Consider the following 22,146-nt stretch of genomic DNA (forward strand, 5'->3'; position numbering starts at 1 on the left):
TTAAAATATTAAATAAATTTTAATATCATCAATTTAATAATTGATCAATATCAAACATATTTTATATGTTTTATGCAAACATTGTTTAATATCTTTGAGATTAAACATTTTACAATAATTTGATTATTTGAATAAAAATACAGGTGTCTGTTTGATCGACGAGAAATGACAGTTTTGTCAATGTCATTGCCAGAGGATTCGCTACGGCCGTTGAAACTCGTCGTGTCCGGGAAGTTGGTCCATTAACTCTTAACATTCTCGTGTTAACGCCGTTTATTGCGTGGGCGTAACGTAATATCTTTGCGTGGACCATTTTATCGAACTGCATATTTCCAACTTGAAGATTCGGTGCCAATTATTCAAATCAACTAAATGATGAAAAATGTGTCATTCCTGTTTTAGCATTTAATCATATATCATATGTTAAAATCAATTAACCTTTTAATTTTCATTCGTAGTCAATATAGATCACTTTTGACTCATAATCCGATGATGTAAATATTTAACATGTACAATTTAGATATAAATCAAAAATGATTTATTTTTGATTCGAAGATTAAGAAAGGAATAATTTTTATAAATCGTTAAAAAATAAAATAAAGCTAAGCGATCTAATTCTAAGTTTTAAGAATTAAATCGAGAATAAGTTATCGACCGAACATCAAACGATAAATTTTTGGTTACGACAAAACACATTTCGTGAAGAGTGTAAAGCAAAAATCAAAGTCTTTGAAATTTTTTACTAATAAAATATTCTTACCTGTATGCCATCAATGATATAATCATATTATTTGTAACTTTACATTTATTCGTAACACGATTCGCAATGAGGTTAGCTTTTGTCTTTAAATTTTTGCTAGATACGAAAAAAAAATTTTTCAAGTTTAAAATTATATAAAATTATATTTGAATTATAAAGTTAAGTTTCTTTTACTTACCATCTATAATAAAGTGTTACGCAAGGCATATCTATAACAACCGCCATGGACAACTAGTGTAATTTCGACGATATTAGATTTCCTTTTGATTTGTCTTCCCTCGAACCGAGAGATTCTTCCGAGCGCCCTCTAGGAAAAATAACAATGGATATTCTTCGTTATATTGTCGTGAATACGGTTGATAAAATTTAATTAAACTCCTACGTGATTTGTCGTGGGTTACTTTAATTCAGTCGTATAATTAGATTAGTTGGCAAGGAATGTTTCGCGTTCGAACGACACACGTGTCTGTAATTGAAGAGTACGATTCCTGTTCATTGCATGTGTAAAAATGTTGATTCACCATGCGTGAAACGTTGTCTCTTTGAAATATTTGTTCTTAAATATTTTTCGTAGAAATGTTAAATACATGGTTAATGATAAGAAATCATCAAGAAATTGAAAAGCAAAAAATGGCAATAATTTGTGTAATAATTTAAAATCTCTGTTTTATCAAGTGAAAATTAGCTTCATATGAATTGATATTTTTATTATTAAATTAAAAGTTTACATCATAAATATGAAATAATTTATGAAATAATTTATGTAATAGATATTATCGGTTCGTTATCACTTACTGATTCATCGAAAATATGAAATGTCACACTGAAATAGTAACGATGAATCATCAATTTAGAGTTAATTATTGCATAAAATTTTTTTATCAGATTAAAGATATTTTATTCGTTTTATTTTATCAAAATTCTATCAATCTTTAAAAAAAAGTTATGATAACTCTTTGATTCGTAATAATTGATACTATCTATATAGCAAATATTTCGTTGTAAATTTTTAATAATATATCATCAGGAAGTTCTGAACAAATATGAAATATTCTTTAAATCGAATAATGACGACTTTTATATATCAGACATCTTCATGGTTCGAATTAAATAACAAACATAATTACATAATTATTTCTAAAACTTAAACTCAATATTTTTTCAATTACTATTTTTACAATAATATATCTACATTATTACTTTTACTAACTTGTTATTGTCATCCTGGCGTATTAGTTGAGTTGCAATTTTCAATACAAAAAAAATCTCTTTTTTCATTCAATCAAAAGAAAAAATCGAATTATTAGATCTCACATAATTATTCTTAAAACTTAAACTCAACATTTTTTTCAATCCATCACAATTTTCACGATGACATATCTATTATCATTTTGACGAATTTTCTTTCAGGCTCGTTGCTGCCATCTAACGTGAAATTATCGACTTATCTTACGAAGAAACTAAACACTATTAAATTCTAGTAAAAATGCATTTTATCCAGCATTTTAACCAGACTTTTTCTTGGGATAAATTCGATTATCATCGAATCGTATTATCGTCGAACAAGGATAGAGGAGAAGCGAAGAGGAAAGAGATAGATCAGATCATAACGATGCAAGTGGGTTTTGATCTATGTTGGCAACGTCTTGAAGGTTGACCGGAAATTCGGAAGAGGTGGTCGATTCTGGAGAATTAGCACTGACCTAGGGAAGGCCTCGAGGTCGTCGATGGCACACATTCCGAGTGTGCCTATATTAAGTTAACTGCTTCATAGCTGCCGATTGGACGGCTGGTTTGCCATTGCCAACATATAGGTATATACGGCAGGGCATAGGCAATGCCAATTGCACGCATCCGCAAATTTGCCACCAACTGGCACGCTTATGTTATAAAGTTACTGTGCCTCTACCTAAGTGGTTCCTCTCTAAGACATTGTATGGGTAAAGGTGTGCTCACAACAATTTCTTTCACGTATTTATCACGTAAATATAAGGACGGACGTTTTCCAATTGAGAAGTTGCTTGACACGTATAATGTTGTTTTCAGATCGTACAGGAGTTCCTTTGTAAAAGAATGGAGGAAGAAAGTGGAAGAGAAAAGTGAAAACTTGGTATTGGGCTCTTATATAGTTTCTCTTCTAACAGGACTCGTTTTAAGTAGAAAAACTGGTGAAATTAAATCTTCTTTGAAGGAGTGCAGGATTATGGATGTAAAGTGTAAATTTGAAATCTGAATTGTAAAATGTTTTTTTAAATGATAGAAAGGCAAAAAAAAAAAAAAGAAGAAAAAAAATGCGAGAATTGATATTTGTAGTAATTTTATCGTGTACTGGCTCATTGTCATGCGTTCATTGTACGTGGCTTTAATGGGATTGTAAGTATTATAATCAATCCTGTTAAAACTGATGATTGCTGCTTCGAAACACGCGTTTGAATTAAGCAGCTTTTAAAACCATTTTTTTTTTTTCATAATTATCTTCTAAACTATGAGATATTAAAAAAAAAAAAATGTTATAAAATAATATTGCGATATAAAAATAGGAATAAAAAAAATTAATAAATTCTACTCCCTTTCAGTTAAATTATCCCATTTAAAATATTTTCATTTCTAAAACTTGGCTTCTAATTAAAAAAGTTTATGCGTTTTTCAGAAAAAAAATAATGAAACTTTTTAACTCGAGAGAATAGAATTGTAAATAAGCTAGATTTATTACTACATTTAACGTTTTAAAAGAAATAGAAACGATCAATAACTAATATCATGCATGCACATAAAAGATTAAAAATAATAAATACATAATAAATACATCCAGCCATGCGTCCATTTTGCGCATCTAAATCCACAGATGTATTTCAATACTTTTCTTATGTTTCTCCTTCTTTTTTTTTTTTTTTTTTCTGTGGTAATCTGTCAATTAAATTAACAAGTAACTGTTAATACTTGTTGTATTCTTGTCTCCTCTTGAGAGTAACTATAATTGATCATATCGCAAGTTAAACCGTGATGCTAAAGGAAATGATATTATATCGCGACTTGCACCTGTGCCACCAGTCGCTTTACATGCCAAGGTTGTAACATGAGATCATATTAGTATTTATTCTTGATGAATTCTAGATATAATGAAAAATTTTAAAATTGAACAATTTTTAAAGTGTTATTATGTGTGCAAATGGTTAAGAAGATTTCATGATTTTCAAATATACAAAATGTTTTACCTTATTTTATATAGCTTTGGTTTTCTCAATATTATTATTCATAGTGAAAAATATTTCAGATAAAAAGCAAATGGTGTCAAGGGATACATATTCTGGTATTATTAATATATTATTTATATATTCTGGTGAAGGTACAAAGATCATATGAAAGTTAACTTTGTTTTTTTAAATGGAATTAAAGATATTTTTCAATACATCAATATAACTCCACGTTCTAAATTTTGTAGAACTTATCACATAAAAAAGAATGAATAGACGAGCCTCTCATAAAATAAATTTTAGAAAATTCAAATTGAAATATCTTGGTTAACTCTATAAAAAATTTTTAGGTTAGATGAGTTGATGCTTTTATATAGAGAATGTCGAGTTGCATTGATTGATGTATTAAAATAATTGACTTTCTGATGTAATCTTAGCAAGAAAGAATTAATAATATATTCCTTCCAATACCGTTTAATTTTTATGTGAAATTTTTATAATGATATTGAAAAAATCAAAATGTAAAAATTAAGTGAGACACCTTATATATAAGATGTTCAAGTTTATTGAGCGAGTTGCACTTTAATAGTTGCATTTTTAAAATTCATTTTACCTCGTGATGTTTTTTCTTTCATCTCTAACGGTTTTAAATACTGTACAGTTTAATACTTGTCCCAGTTACATTGGACACTATATATATATATATATATATATATATATATATATATATATATATCTACATGCATGATGCCCATATAGTATGTGTAAATGTATTTTTAAAATATTAACACTACCTTTATTTACTCTACAATATTTTTCCTTATGTTGATAATATTTATCACTATTTTATAAATCCTTATATAAAATTCGTAATAAAAATATTTTCAATAGATATCAATGTTTACATAAAATGTATAAGAATTTTTGAGATAAACGATGAGAAATAAAGATAATTTTTATTACTCATTAAAAGATTATACACGTTACAAATTGAAGCTATATTTATAATATAAATAAATAATTACGATATTATAAAATCAATAATCACATTTTTATAAAAATAATGTTTCAAAAAATTTCAATTTTCCATTACTATAACTAATCCATTTATTTATTTCAAAAATCTACATATTATATTTTCTACAATCTCAGTAATTACATATCCATTACACTTTTAAATAATATTACCTACTATTATGTATTTATTTCCACTTATCTATTCCTAAAAATCTAAGTATTATATTTTCCATTTTATTCTGCTTGTGTAAAGATATAAATGAAAATGAAACATTGGGAAAATATTCAATAAAATATCTATTACATTTTTACAAAATAATGTAATATTTTTCAAAATTTCAATTTCTTATTACTTTATGACTCACCCTATCACATGAAACAAAATTTTTCTTACTAAAAAAATATTTATCTTCATTAATCTTATTCCAATCTTATTCCACTTAAAGATATAGATAATGTAATGTACTTAATTATTGAGATATCCCAAAACAACGTCTCCCAAAAATTAAGTAACCATGTTTGACAAGCAATGACTCCCTGATTTGTAATAGCCGTATACGACTAGCCAATGGACTGGTGTTGGTCGTTTAGCTCGATTCACCGCCGCTTGTTTTCTCTCGTCTCCGCTCCCTCAAGAATCTCTTTCTGGGTCAGAAAATATATACGACGAGTGTCGGTCGATATGACTAACAATAAGTCATAGAGAGAGAGAGAGAAAGAGAGATAGAAGAGGGGAGAGAGAGAGGGAGATCAGAAGCTAACCTCCAAGAGGAGACAATTCGCTCTTGGTCCGCTCAAGAGAGACGCGAATAAGTGATAATCGATAATATGGAATGGCTCGATGCACGGACACAACATCTTATGCACATGAAAAATTAAATATTCCCTATCTTTGGGCTGTGAAATCGTGATCCTTCTCGCAAATTATATTTTATGCACAGACAGCGTTTATCTTTAGTGAGATCTTGATATTGCGCAGGAAAGATGTTTTATAAAGCAGAATATTCCTTTTGATCGTGAAGATTGAGGAGGATGACCGGTTACCAAGCGAATGTTGTAAGCAGAAATGGATGAGTGAATTGCTTAATTAATGGTGAGCGTGTATTTTGTAAATATCGTTTGGATAATAATTAGACCGTTGATGTTTGTTTTTGAATATGGAAAAATTTAACAAAAAAAAAAAGCACAAAATATTGGAAATGTAGTATGCATTATAATAACATACAAGTCTCTATTTAATATTAATTTCTTTAATTTTTATAATAATAAAAATTATATTTTGCATTTATAAATATCTATAATATAATTATGTGTAGACTGTTTATGAAAAATTTAAATGTAAAAAAATCTACAGAATACATATGAATTTATTAATGATAATTGATTGATTGATAATGAAAAATAAATTAATGATTGAATGATAAAAATTATGTTTGATATTTGTTTTATCAAATTTTTCTTCTTTTGATCTATGTTTCGTTTGTTTATAAAAAAATCTGTTTAAATTTTCTTTAAAAGTGTTCTGCTTTAAGGAAGCGACTATCAATATCTGATGTGATTTTATAGAAATATATATTTTTAATGATGTTTAAACTGTGGATTTGTGTAAATAGGATACTTACAAGAAACAAAATTATAATCATAATATTAATCAAAATTATATTCAATCTCATGAATTGATAATAAAAGTAATGAAATTTATTCCATTAATCGATTATTCCAATAATTATCTATAACATTACATATAGAAAATTTTTCACTATTTGTTTCAATTTATTATTTTGTACTAATTTTTCAACATATTGATAAATTTCAAATACAAAAACTGCACTCAATATTTAAAATTCCTTATTTACTTATATAATTTTATATTATCAACAATATATTTCACAAATTTTATTACAACTTTTAATGAACCAATTTTCAATTATTTTAAGCATATTGATAAATTTGCAAAAACTCAATACTTACAATTTCTACTCAATATTTAAAATTCACATCATTAAGAATATAAAGTATTTTAGATATATTTAACATACATAATTCTTACAATCTTCATCTATTTAAAAATTCACATCATTAAAAACAAGAAAAAGATCTCAAAGATATTTAATCATACTCTTTCAACAAACTATTCCCTATTCAACTTATCAAAAGAGAAAAAACTACACTCGATATTTACTCAAAATTTCTTACTCTAACAAACGTCAAAGATCAAAAGTATCCAAGCAACTATATTAAAATTAATCAAAAAAAAAAAAAACCTCAAAACCTCTTTACAACTTCCAATAAATTATCCTCGAGTGAATCTACTTAAAATCTAGGAAAGAAAAAAAAAAGGAAGGAAAAAGCAGCAGGGGGTCACCTATTCACCATTTCAACACACGTTTCTAAAGGACAAACCATAAGAGATCGGCGTTGCTCGCGTTGGTACGATTTCACCGGTTCCCTTCGAGACAGATCGCGCACACCTATCGCTACCAAGAGCGTGTGCATCGCGTGGTGGGGTCCGCGAGAGAGCGGGGCCAGAGTTGGCAGCCCTGCTCGCTGGCTACGTTCTCTCGGCCGCGGTCCGTCAGAGTCCACAGTCCTAACTCGGCCTCAGGCTACGATAGATCGTATCTTACGCCCGTTCGATCGTCGTCGATTCATCCTCGCGCGCGTCTTCAAACTGACCTCCACTCTTTCAACTTGCCACCGACCTTCCAAAGTGTTACACCATCTCTCTCTCTCTCTCTCTCTCTCCTTTTGCCTACCATCGATGCACAAGTATCGATAAAATAAACATTTCCTCAGAGACAGTTCTCTCCTTCTGTACATACTTTCGAGTGCACATTGGTGAACCGTTCAAGGATACTTTTGCCGTTTCAAGGATACTGGGATACCATAACGAAAGATCGGAATTTAGGAGGTAAGAGAACACGTGGTTTCACACTCAGCCTTCTACGGAAGCTGGCCTTCATTCTCTTGAGAAATCTTGCTTCTGGCTGGAAACAAGTCAATTTCAGAAATTAAGGAAGATTTTTTTTAAATTATTTTTTTAAAGTTCTTTTTTTTTTTGAAGCTTACGTTATTCGTTGATGGATATACATAGATCTCAAAAGAAAGAAATCATCATGTGAATAATTCAGAAAGATTGAGAATTTCTTTTCTTTTTAATAAATATTTCTATCCTTTGTTACGTGATTGTAGATCTTGAAAGAATAATTTGGATTATCTGAGAATTTTTTTAAATAAATTATCTGATGGCTGGTTAGATGTTGATGATAGTGTATCAATCTCTGCTGAAGAATATGTAGATCTCAAAAGAAAGAAATCAATGTGAATAATTCAGAAACTGAGAATTTCTTTTCTTTTTTTTTAATAAATATTTCTATCCTTTGTTAATGATTGTAGATCTTGAAAGAAATCAGTGTATATAGTTTGGATTATCTGAGAATTTTTTTAAATAAATTGATGTTTGTTTTAAATAAGTTATCTGATGTTGATGATAGTGTATCAATCTCTGCTGAAGAATACGTAGATCTCAAAAGAAAGAAATCAATTTGAATAATTCAGAACTGAGAATTTCTTTTCTTTTTAATAAATATTTCCATCTATTGTTAATCCATTGTAGATCTTGAAAGAAATCAGTGCATATAATTTGGATTATCTGAGAATTTTTTTAAATAAATTAATATTTGTTTTAAATAAGTTATCTGATGTTGATGATAGTGTATCAATCTCTGCTAAAGAATACATAAATCTCAAAAGAAAGAAATCAATTTGAATAATTCAGAACTGAAAATTTCTTTTCTCTTTAATAAATACTTCTATCCATTGTTAATCCATTGTAGATCTTGAAAGAAATCAATATATATAGTTTGGATTATCTGAGAATTTTTTTAAATAAATTGATGTTTGTTTTAAATAAATTATCTGATAGCTGGTTAGATGATAGTGTATCAATCTCTGAAATTTCGTTTTAAGAGGAAAACGTTAATCAGTAATCAGAAAGCTTCTTATCGCGTGATACAATAGGATAACTACAACAATTTTGATGTCGATCTAAATCTAGTTTCTTGATAATACGTATGTACGTAACATGGCCATTTATGTATTTTATACTTAACTACACTTTCTTTGTAACTCGAGCGAACAATCTATTTATACTCAATTGTGTAAATGTAATTTTATTCTTATCTCTCTCTCTCTCTCTCTTCCAAAACTCATGGATGCATATAACCCATATTTTTACAAAAATCTGAAAGAGAATGCCTAGAGAATGGTGTGGAATCTCTCTTTGATCTCGAGACAGGCAGGGTCACTCGATGGGGTGGAAGAGAACGGTTTTGTTTTCCTTCGTGGATAAATGCTAATAGGTTATCGCACATTTCCTCGTCTCTCTCTCTCTCTCTCTGAAATGGAATTAACACATGAAATGCATTAATAAATTAAGTTGATCTTATAACATAAGAAAATATAAAATAATCCGATCCGATTGAATTTACACGTTTCAATTTAATACAAAATATAAAATATAAAATTATGTTTTTTACAGATAGGAAGTATTAATGCGTCGAAAGAATTGATAATAAAATTGAAACTTTTTTAACAGTAATAAACAAGTGGGCAAGTGTAATATATTTCGAGGATAGATACTTTACTTGCCGATTTGTGGAAGCATAATAACATATATAACTTCACATTTAACGATTAATAATTATATTTTTACGATTATATCCGTATTGAAAGTTCAATTTCTATAGTAAATTATTATTTTTAAAATCGTACATCTTATCGTAAAATTAAATTGGTAAATAAGTGTACGTTAACCTAAAATGTCCAATTTTACAAAATTATTCGTTCCTCTGATTATAATATATGAATAAGAAGAAAGAGAGAGATTCAAGCAGATTCAGTTCAGAAAAAAATTCACAAACGAAAATGTTAGGACGATATTGATTGGTCGACACACTACATCTAGTGACAATCCTACAACTAGTTACTTTTATCCATTCATTTTCTTCCTTAACTGTTTGTCGTTTAAACAGTTGTACGGCAAATTTACTATTTTATCCATCAAAACTGTTGTTTTGGAACATTGCATATTCTTCCGTTATATAAATAATAGTTAATCGTTTCGATTTTATTTCTTATCGCGTGAATGGAAAATATTTTCCTTCCTTCTGAAACGAGATATCATTGGTCGATACGTGTTCGCGCGATTGGATCGGCACGTAAATCACGATTAGTCATACTTATCGAGGCATACTTTCCAAATTTCTGATTTAGAAAGCGAGTAATTTTCGAAAAATTATCATCATCCATTTGCATCCTGCAATTCATATAAATCGGACAATTAATACAATAATAAATCTAATTTCGATTAATTTAATTTAACGAATAATTAAAAACTTAAACTTAAACAAACATTGATAATAATTTTTTTCGAATACCATGTAAATACGAAATTCGAGTCGTTTGCATGAAAATTTGGTATTGTCATTTCTTTAAGGCGTGTACGTAGTTTATTATTAGATCTCTTAAAGGCCATCCAAACGTCGTATTGGTTTTGTTCCATAGCGAGTTATTTTGGCTGTAAATAGCACCACTGTAAATACGAATGTTCCATTTCAAGGGCAAATCAACTCTACAACTCTTTAATTTTCTTAAGATCGCCATGACGTTGGATATTTCTTTGTAAATAGGCTCGGGATTACATGCCGCTTTTGATTAACATGTTGCACAATACTTATCCAGGCCACGACAGGAACTTAAGGTCGTATCAGGTATTATATCTACTCACAATCGAGCATAACGAATCCAAGATATACCAAGTGTAATGCACAAGTGTAAAACTCATTCAGAGTTTTCGAATTTTAAAAAATTTATTTCATATATAAAAAAAAAAATTGATAGAAAAAATTTATCAAAGACGATGATCTATTATTAGAATTAATTAAAGATTAGACTTCAATCTATAACCGTGTGATTATACCAAGTAACTCAAGTTTGAAAATACCAAGTTACAGCATGGCTCTGTTTTCTATCGATTACACCACTGATGAATAAAAATAAATGGAAAAATTTAGTGTAAAAGAAATCGAGAAATATCTCTTTCTATTCTTGAAACACTTTTTCGTAGGATATATATTTTCGTTGCAAAAATAATTTCACTTGTCTTGAAACTATTTTTATATGTGTGTATATGCGAATGTGAATCAGAAATATTTGATCAATTCTTATTTCTTTCTTTTTGATAAATATTTTTTCAGTGTAGAATCCTTCTTATTTCCTTGAAATGAGAAAAGAATAATAAATATTTTTTTAGGAGTATTAAGTGTAACGTTCAATCGTCTCAAAGCATCGATTTGCCATTACTTAATTAAGATGATACTGATTGGAAGTGATTGCTGGTATTAAGAGATGATTGATATAATAGAAATTCATACAAGTGACGCGTGAATTGGCTTATAATAGATTGTTAAATATTGTAACAGAAAATATAATCTGCATGCAATCATCTAAATGTCAAATTAACAGCAAGTATGCTTGGTATATATAGTACACTTGTTAATAGATTTCTTTTTTTCTTTTTTTTTTTAATTTACCATTATTTCATAGGTGTGTCTGCAAAAAGAATTTTGCAAATTAAACGTGGATTTTATATATCTTATCTTTGCTATAAACTCATGAATTTACGATCTTTGGTATTTCTATGCAATTTCTATTATAACTTCGATAAATTAATTTAAGAATTTATAACTGATGAAAAATCTGAAAAGATAAAGATGATTTTTTTTAATTCTCGTGAAATTTTTTTTTAAGCGTCAAAAAAAATATCACATACCTGAATATTTACATTCTCAAGTAAATTTATAATATTTTTTTTTTTTTTCTACTTTTTTACAGTTGCCATAAATTCTAATCATCAAGGAATATCATCATCGCTTGAATATCTCTACATCTCGGCATACTTGTAATACTTTTTCTATTCTTTTTTTTTTTCTTCTTTTTTTTCTCTATTCTTTTATTCATCTCTTTATATGTTACAAAATATATAAGTTTCTCGATTAATTGCTATTTTAATTGCCAACTATCAGCGATAATATGTACAGCGATTTGATGATTTTTCTGAAAACAGAAAAAACATTAAAAAAATAATTCATATTCAAATTATCGATGTTTCATTCATAGTCATCTACATAGTTATACGTGAAAAAAAAAATGTAAAAGAAGAAAAATTATTTAATGAGCTTTAAACAAAATTTTACGATTATTCAAATATATGCAATATATTCAATATGAAGTTCAATTGATAAAAAGCAGAGTATTCAACATGCTCACAATGAGTTTCCAATTATTTACAAAAAAATCAAATGACGTTATTAAAGGTGTTTTTTATCACTTGTTTCTTTGATGTCTCTGCATTAATTAAACTAGTTCTATTAGTTGTTTCTTAAGTTTTGTTTTCTTGCCTTTTTTTTTTCTTTTTTGGTTGATGACAAAAACATTTAATAATATGTAGAGAGAATATATTTACAGATTTTTATGAAATATAAATATAGTTTAAAAACATCTTTTCATTAAACAGAATAACAAAACTTATTATTGTTACAATAAAGTTTTTTTTAATAAAAATCAAAATTTTGTATTACATATATTTTTATTATTATTCCGGTATCATTATTTAAATATATATGATAATAGTTATTCAGTTATTTGTCATTTTTATCTTCATTGCTTTCCTAAGAAAAAAACATGTAATGTAAGTAGCTTACTTTATAATTTTTTCATTCTTATGATAAGCTTGTTAAAATAATGTATTTTATAATTCATTGATTGCAACACAAGAAGATAAGATTGAGATAATAATTTACCTCATTTTATATTTTTTTTTTCTTGGAGAACGTAACACATTATACAATATTTACAAAAAGTGAATTTAAAAATTTTATGATCTTATTCGATTTCGATTAAATAAAGGATCACAATATAGGTTAAAAATTAATGAAATGCGAAGTAACGCATTATTAAGTAATTTGAAAATGAAAATTTTCCAAAGAATACACGTATCATTATCAATAAGTGACATTACGCGTAATTATCACGTTTGAAACGAGTTAAAAATTTTCTTCAAATGATTTTATGTATGTTTTTCTTATCGTTACTTTTATCATTCTGTGTTATCGTTATTATATATGATAAACAGAGAGTAACGCAATTTTATCTCTTTTTTTTTGCACCGTAGAAATTTTTAATATCATTTATATGATATAGAAAATATAAATTAATATTGGTATATACAGGTTAAGTGTATATCTGAAACATCCGTAGAAATAGTAGAATTTAGATTGTGAATAATTTTTTGAAATATTTCATAAATTCTTTATATTTTTAATCTTTATTTAGAATTTTTAAAGAGATCATTATATTGAAACAGAAGAAAAATTCTATATCGAATTTGACGTATATAGAATTTATATGAATTAAAAGAAAATAATTGATTCTTAACCTCAAATCTACTCGACGAATAAACGAAAAATAAAAAAATTCATTTTTATTGAGAAATCGTTTATATCGTTTATAAATTAATATGAATAATTAATCGATACTAATTAAAAATGTTATTATATTACATAATCAATAAAACCAATAAAAATTTTAAAAAATCAATAATGATTACGATTACCCAAATATTTATTTTAATACTTTATTATTAATTCTTTGTGGATATTGATTCTGATTCTCGACAGATTGAGAATATTTTTTACATAAAATAAGATTATAAAGACTTAAATATTAGAGTTATACAAGAAAGTATATTGTTTTGTAAAAATTTGATGGTTAGATTTTATTATATGCAAAGTAAGCAATCCTCATAAAGAAAGTTTCATAAGAATGATAGAAAAATGTAAATATGCTAGTTTAGTTAAAAACAGCAGAAAGTGCAGAAAATTAGAAAACAATCTAATCTTTTCATACTAAATACATAAAAAAATTTCATAACAAGATTTTGATCATGACAAAATGAAATGAAATCAATTTGATTACTAATGAAATTAAACATCGTATTATATATTAAAACTTAATTTAACTTACTTAATTTCAGTTAACTTTTTAATTTTAACTATACCTCCGATGTCGATATTTATCTATAAAGCATTAAATTTACGATATCTCCACAATTATATCCGATTTCGATTTACAAATAATCGATATAGAAATCGCTCGAATGTTATCATTTTTATGAAAACCACGTTTCGATATTGATTACAAAACCTATGATTAAATGTGATCCCGCAAAACCGCAAGCTCGCTTATCCGTTATACTGTTCTTTGAAAGGCAACGTTGACCTAAACATTTCAAACTATATAGAAATATGGAGGCAATTAGCCGCGAGAGGTCGTTGTTACTCATCTTGGTTAATTCATGAATCTCTCACTCGCGTCTCCTAACGCACGTGTCGAGTAAGTAATATACGCATGAATCTTCCGCGAAGGTTATGTACCTTCGAACGGGAGAGCATTGACGCAATAACTGGCACGTGAAAGATGAAAAATAACGAAATAGGAAATTGAAAGGTAACGAGAGGAAAAAGGAGGAAGAATAAGATGTGAAAAACAAGTTGTAAGAGGTATATAAGATGGATATAAAGATTGTTAAAAATTCTGATGGCGTCGTAAAGAGAATCGTATTATTAGGAATAGCTTGTAAAGCAACAGTTATGGATGATTAAAACGGACACTTGTTCTTCTGTTATAAATATTATACTTATTGCGTGTACCGAAGAATAAAAAAAATTAATTTAGCTTAATTTGGTGTACTTTCAGCGATTTTCGCATAATGAATACTTAAACATAACCTCTATTATCGAAGCAATTATGAAGAAAAAAAAAAATACATTATTAATATTTATCGATATTTATAACTCAAGGAAATAATTGTCAGAAATAAAAGAGTAAAGAATTATGGTGTACTGGTACAGTGTAGTGATTTAGTGATAGTAGTAAACTAGGAAAAGACATTGGTGACGACATTAGCAATGCTGATATTTCAAAGCCGATAGAAATGATCTCTGACCTCCGCATATTTATTTTATCTTCGATCGGTCAATTGTCCATTTTCTTCATTCGGTTCTCATACTATTCGTGTTTTCAGTTGTTCGAAACGGTTAGTGACAGTGCGTGTGCAGTCCACATTACATTTGCGGTTGGCGGTATGTGAAATCAATGGAGGACGACGAGATATAGTTATATACTGGTGAAATTCTGTAATAATACGATACGGTACGTTGCACAATTCACGTATCGTGGGACATGCTAAAATATACCGATACATCTTGAAGTTTTTATCGAAAACCGGAAACGATAATCCAATTATTTAACTTTGGACGAGCGGAAAATGATAATTGACTACTCGTATAGTATTATCAAGAAAAATGATTTGTTAATTTTTTCTTGACATTTAAATATAACTGATATATGATTCTCTCGTTAAAATAATTGAACGAAATATGCAAACTATAATTTTAGATAAATATAACATTTTATTACCTCGTTACGAAACTATTATATTGAAAAAATATAATGTAAATATAATGTATAATGTAAGTACACAAACTATATGAATATTATATTTTTAAAATATAATAAAGTAATAAAATCAACTTTCGGTAATAAATTTCTTACATGTATACTTCGTTATTAATACATAGTATATGTTAAATATAGAAAATATATTATTTGAATTCTTTAAATATTTATAAATTCTATACTTTTTGCTTATTTGCTATTATTAATTTATTTTATTACAGATTTTTTGCAAAATTGGATATGATTTGGATCAATCATGTATTTATAAAACAGTTAAAATTTTCAATTATTCGAATATTTCTTACGTACTAGAAACCATGTATTCGCATATACTAATTCTGGAAGATTGTTTTAGATAAGATAAGATAACATTTTCATTCCTTGTACCGATTCTTACATTTTTTTCCTTCCTTTTTAAAAATTTAATGTAAGTTGACATTTATATATATATATATATTTATTTAATTTTTTATTTTTTGCTTAATTTATCATAGAGTAAACATCATATAAAATTTTTTTTTATTAAAAGAAACATCTATCAATAAAATATATATATCGTTTAAATTGTTACGATTTTTAAATAATAATAAGAATTAACTTCGAAAAATTTTAATTCATAATAATTTAATTATTATTCACAGGTCTTTCGTTTAAATTTCAATATTTTTCAATTGATTAGATTGAATTACATAATCCCTTGATAGACGTGTGCCGATTATCAAGCTGAAAAACGATCGAGGTGTTATAATAACATTTTCAGATCTGATTTCATACGAGACAAGCCGTCTGCATACGAGATCAACGGATCTCTTCCTGTTAAGTACAGGTCACGGATGAAAGTTGAATGAAGTGAGTGCATCATATATACGTGGTATCACACGATTTGACTTCATTAAACGACCTTTTTTTTTTTTTCTTTTTTGCTGCTATACGTGAATCGGTTGTAACGAGGTGCGATATGTCTGCTTCCGTGATTTCAACTGACCCTGCGGCCAATTTAGATGGAACAATGGTTATTAGCTAGTCATACTTTTATTTTTTTCCATTCTTATCCATAATATTAATTTTACTTTTTACTAATTTTAATCTAATGAAAAATCACTTCTTCTACTTTCTCTCATTATCCATGATAGAAATTTTTTTAAATGAAAAACTCACTTTTTCTACTTTCTATTTTTTTTTCCATCATAATAATATTTCATCCTTTAATCTTTCAATCTTTTATTTTTCTCTTTTCTTTCCATTCTTATGATATAAAATTTTCTAATTTTTTTTTTTTTCAAATAAAAAATTACACCGACAATAGCTGTTTGTACTAGAGAGTTATTTATTTTTGTTTCGAAGGAAAGCATTCATAAATATTATAAAAAAAATTCCAAATACATCGTGTAAATATTTAAAGAAATTATTTCTAAACATTTACTCTTGGATATAAATAAATAAATATATATATATATATATATATAGAAAACGTTAAGGTTGACTGGTTAATTGAATGTAATCACAACGACGATCTTAAAGTTAAATCGTCACTAGAAGGATAACAGGTTAGGTTTTGAGGACATTGTCCCTAGCTTCTAGTTACAATATGGAAATCGAGTTGGCCTATATTCCATTACGAAAAGTATTCTGATTCATATCTTCGCTTTCAATGCCATTAATAAATCTTATCATTATGATATATTATTATATATCATTATACATTTTAATCCGTAAGTAATTAAATTTATAATTATATTACACTAGTGAGTAATTTATTTTTTCGTGTAAATAAAAAGTTACTAAGCAGAAGACTAACATGAACATTGTTAAAAAAAAATATTATTTTTTTTTGTATAGGTGACTTCGTGTTTTCAAATGGGAATAATTAACATATTTTTGAAACCTTGAATCAAGAATCGTAGTGAACAATAAACGAAGAGAGGAAGTCTCTCAATCATTGTGGGGAATTTCATTGACATGCTTACATAATGTAATCACTGATTAATTAGAAAAGGGATTGAATATAGAGGAGACGAGAAGAGATGAGAAAGTTAATGCTATTATAATTATAATTATTATTATTATTATTATTATTTCAATTTCATCATGCCAGTTATGGCTTAGAGAAGAACTTCACGCATCGAATCACCATTTATTTTAAAATAGAAACTATGTTTCAATAGTCGAAAGCAATTGCAATCATTTTTAATTCTCCATATTGTATATCGTATAAGAAGAACCACTTGGAACACATTTAGTTCGCTCTTTATTCTCGGTCGAATGATGTGCACAGCCATTCGAGTCTTTTGTTTCACTGCGAAATATATGTCACAACCGTATATCGCTCTTAATTGCTTTTATTAAACGGTTGCCAATAAGAAAAGTAACTGACCATTTTGATTCTTCTAATGCAAATATATTCAAATACGTATGGTTATAATCGTGAAGAATAAATTTTTAAATTGTAAAAAAATATGTATAATTTAAGTTAGCTATTCTATAGTCGTTATATTTTCATTAATCAGAAAACCAGTTTATGTGTACTGATAAAATTATTTTTTTATTGTATTATAAATAACTTGTCAAAGTTAAATGATAATTATGAAGTTGATAATTAATTCTTTAGGCTACTCGTTATATGAAAATAAAAATCTTTTGATATAAATCAATTAATATATAAGAGAAACTAGAACTTCTTTTGATTTGTATCTTGTCTTCCTGTACAATTGCAAAAGGAGAGAATGCAATGACTGTTAAACTTGCGATAGAGAAATTGCCGCGATATACCGTTATACAGTTAACGATATAGATAACATTTCAATTTGAATAATTGACTAATTTATTCTTATCAATTTTTCACGTTTACCTTTATCGTTTTATATTAACATAACTTTACAACATATTTTACTCTTACAAAAAAAAATCAAAACAAAAAAATGTCACTAACATCATAAACTATACTTCATTCTGTTTTGATTAAACTAGGGGAAAAAAATATCAAAGTTGATCGAAATAGGTTATGATTTAACGAATAAGTCTGAAAAACTTCATTCTTCATAATAATTCTGTGAAAAAAGTTTAAATTCAAATATCTTTTTTCTCTCAGTACTTTTTAACATTCAGAATTCTTTGTAAATATTAATATTCTTTATAATATCCGATAATAAATCCTTTGTTGATTTGACTCTATGGATAATATCCTAATGATATTCTTTATCGATTATTCTCTGTCGATAACATTTCTAATAATATTCTTTATAAATCTTTGTAAATATTCTTTTTATACTTTTTAACATTCAAAACTAACTTTTAAAACGAATATCCACCATTAAAAGAACGATTTAATAATTTTCATCTGGTACGACATATTCCACTTGCATAGTTTCTGAATTTTTATCGACTGCGGATGATTAATCGAAAGCGGCGGGCTCGTAACTAGGGGAAGCTCGTTAGAAAAACAAATATTGCTCGTTATTTCCGATTACATCGAGTTGATTGACCTGTTCTGACGTATAGGTCCCGAGGCTGATTTCTGGTGCGTTACGGTTTGCTAATCGTTTCGCACGACCGGCTGCCATCGATACCGCGATACCTGTGTGGTTAAGACACTCTCCCTGTGTGGCCTGCGTCTCTCTTTTTTCCATCTTTCCGTCTCTTTCCCCCCTTCTTGTTTATTGCCAGCCCGCATTCCCTCGCACACCGCTTTCCTTTTTCCTCGGTTGTTCCCACTTCTCTTCCCTTTTTTCCTTCTTCGAGCGTACATACTACCTTGTCCTCGTCGTCGTTGCGCGTCGAGATGTCGGAGTCCCAGCGTATCTTCGAAACATTTCGACGTTCCTTTAAATCGGCTCAGCTTCTTAAGCTTTTAAATTTATCGTGGATCGATTTTTAACAATTTTTTTTTTTTTTTTGAATATATAATCGAAAGATTATCATCTCTAAAATACATACATATTTGAATTGTTGAAATTTTTATTTTAAATTTAATACGGATTTTCCTTCAAAATGATTACTTTGCACGATCGAAAAATTAATATTCTTTTTCTCACAATTCTTCAGAAACGTGTAAAATGATTTTTAAATTTTTTTTAATCTTTTCAATTCATCATATACGGATCCAAGAATAATTTCTTTTCTTTTCTAGAAAACTGTACGATCGAAAGATCGATTCAGAGATAATATTTCATTCGGAGGATAAATAAAATAGGAGAAAAATAGTATACGTATCGGGAATAAATAAAGCGAGAAATATTGCGTGCTTTCTCCTAGTAACTCATTCGCTCGTCTCGAGGACTTGGCGGATCCCCCTTGGGGGGTCCGCGGACCACAGGTTAGGAGGAATTTCCGCTTTAAATGGATATTGCAGATGTTGAATCTACGATTGCGATTACGCCCGATATCCGCGCGATAATTATATACAGCTGCGCCTGTTCCCTTTGCTAATTTTAATCTATTACGTTCGAGTAATTGCTCTTCTATGCTATCGCGATGGGTTTACCATGGCCACGTGTAATTCTTGCGAAATAATGGCGCAACGAAGGAAACAATCGTTACGTTTCATTTGTAAACGAAAATTTCTCTATCCATCCTCCCTTCTCCCACCCCATTCCCCAAACTTTCTTTCTAATTACACGTTTCGAACAGGATTCAATTCTTCGTCAATTTTTATAATTTATAATCTCGATTATAGATACATCGAGCACTATTTTATTAATATATCCGAAGAATGAGTAAACCATTCGTGAAAAAAAATAAATAAATAAATAAAAACTGCTTTAAAAAGATTGCTTCCTGTCTATGACGACATTCAATAATTACATATAATTTAGAGAAAAAAACTGTAATAGGAAGAAATAATTGATCACCTGTTTTAGTAATAATAATAATAATAATAATAATTCTCTCAATTTGTATTCCCCTCCCCCCTGCAATTTTTTTAGCATTTCTTGTTACACGTACGTCAAGCAAAATTTATATACGAATAAAATTGCGTTAAAGTTTCATCATCTAAAAATACGATGATGATTTCCACTCCCGGAAATTAATTCGAATTCCAAAATCAAGAAATCGAAGAAATCGAACTCGAGTTTCGAAGTCACACACACACACACACACACACACACACACACACACACACACACACACACACACACACACACACACACACACACACACACACACACACACACACACACACACACACACACACACACACACACACACACACACACACACACACACACACAAATTCGTCCTCGCACACGCACACAAATTCGTCCTCGCACACACACACAAAATTCGCACGCACACACACACACACAAATTCGTCCTCGCACACACACACACACACACAAATTCGTCCTCGCACACACATACAAAATTTGTCCTCGCACACACACACAAAATTTGTCCTCGCACACACACAAAATTCGCATACACTCGCACGCACACACACACAACTCGCACACACTCGCACGGATCAGCATATTCACACTTCGTCCTCGTCGAGATCATCGAGATCATCGTCGAATGATTCACCGCGCGCGAGACACGGGACGATTATCGATGATGATGAGAAGAAGGAAAAAAGAAAAAAGGTGGAGGGGAGGGGTTGAGTCATCGTCGCCATCGTTCCTCGATTTCGAACGAAGCCGTGGCTCGCCGCGGGATCCGCGAATCTGACACTTTCGTTCGTTCCCCGTATCGAAAGGTGCACGACCTCGTGAATCGACTTCTGGAATTGCCTCGCCTCGCCTCGTCCCCCTTCCCCCTTCCCCCCCCCCCGCTCTCCCCATCCTGCGTCTAGAAACACGTGGTGAACTGGACCACGAGGCCGTGAATGTACCGTTAGCAGCCGCTGCAACCGGCGAAAAAAGAAAAGTCGAGCCGTGACCAAAGCGGGTGTGTAGCGCTCGTTGGCCAGCTCGTTCGTCACGACTTCCAATTTCCTGGTCATCCGTAAACAGTAAAGTCCCATTGTCGCCTCGCCCCGAAGGAATCCTTCGGAATCTTTTCCAAGTCCGACAAGCGAGCGTGCAGGACATTCGATAATATCGATTCGCCACGCTTCGTATCATCGGTGATTTTTGATATTAATAATTTTTTCTTTTTTTCTTTTTTCTAAATTCATCGTATTAATTTAACGACGACTTGAAGGTAAATAAGATTCGCGTGAGAAAGTTCTTGGTAGAATAATAATGATAATGATAATGATAATGATAAGAAGAAGATATTAAGGAAGAGGATATTCGAATAATCAATATTTAAATGGTAAATAATTGTAAGGAACGAGGGATTAAATATTTGAAATACGTTTATTAATTTCACTTTTTTTTCTTTTGAATTTAATTAAGAATGAAAATTAGATGTGATGAATAAATTAGAAAATTTAATTGAATATATAAAATAAATAAAGAATTGTTTAAGAATTAGTTAATACATTCGAATAATTCGAAAGATTTCTTTCCAAACTGTTTGATTCGAACGTATATTAATTTCTAATATGTCGTCTTTCTCTTCTATTTTCTTTACATTAATAAAAAAATTTCTAAACAAATTGAATATTGTTACATTGTTCAAAGAAAAATAGCATCGAACATTAAGACGATGCTCGTT

At 28.9% G+C, this 22,146-nt stretch overlaps 2 protein-coding genes and 1 long non-coding RNA gene across 7 annotated transcripts in view; 2 read left to right on the forward strand and 1 right to left on the reverse strand.

The window, feature by feature from the left end:
* LOC102654388 lies at nucleotides 1-11,729 on the reverse strand. 3 transcript variants are annotated; one of them, XR_410523.3, is made up of 6 exons: nucleotides 10,410-11,729; nucleotides 8,041-10,288; nucleotides 7,375-7,958; nucleotides 939-1,067; nucleotides 761-856; nucleotides 1-368 (listed from the first exon to the last, which is right to left on the reverse strand). It is a non-coding gene; the product is annotated as an uncharacterized LOC102654388 (long non-coding RNA). The 3 variants fall into 3 exon arrangements; XR_410522.3 differs by lacking the exons at nucleotides 7,375-7,958; nucleotides 8,041-10,288; nucleotides 10,410-11,729 and adding an exon at nucleotides 1,971-2,074 and having other exon boundaries at nucleotides 10-368; XR_003305493.1 differs by lacking the exons at nucleotides 7,375-7,958; nucleotides 8,041-10,288; nucleotides 10,410-11,729 and adding an exon at nucleotides 1,143-1,239 and having other exon boundaries at nucleotides 10-368.
* On the forward strand, nucleotides 2,361-3,040 carry LOC113219052. Of its 2 annotated transcripts, none has more exons than XR_003305492.1 (2): nucleotides 2,361-2,706; nucleotides 2,807-3,040. XR_003305492.1 is itself a non-coding variant. In XM_026443394.1 (2 exons), exons 1-2 carry the CDS (start codon nucleotides 2,598-2,600, stop codon nucleotides 2,991-2,993), a joined length of 321 nt encoding a protein of 106 aa, XP_026299179.1. In that variant the 5' UTR covers nucleotides 2,421-2,597; the 3' UTR covers nucleotides 2,994-3,040. The 2 variants fall into 2 exon arrangements, 1 of the variants encoding a protein (XP_026299179.1); XM_026443394.1 differs by having other exon boundaries at nucleotides 2,421-2,731.
* LOC726414 (protein windpipe) overlaps nucleotides 7,744-22,146 on the forward strand; it is a 22,825-nt gene continuing 8,422 nt past the window's right edge. The window contains exons 1-2 of one of the 2 annotated variants that reach the window (XM_026443393.1): nucleotides 15,820-15,976; nucleotides 16,191-16,398. The gene's annotated coding sequence lies outside the window, so the exon portion shown is untranslated. Of the gene's footprint in view, nucleotides 7,883-15,819; nucleotides 15,977-16,190; nucleotides 16,399-22,146 lie in introns of those variants that run through there. The other variant, XM_006566202.3, reaches the window with a different exon arrangement.

This window comes from Apis mellifera, linkage group LG10 (assembly GCF_003254395.2).
Source record: "Apis mellifera strain DH4 linkage group LG10, Amel_HAv3.1, whole genome shotgun sequence".
Classification (NCBI taxonomy): Eukaryota; Metazoa; Arthropoda; class Insecta; order Hymenoptera; family Apidae; genus Apis; species Apis mellifera.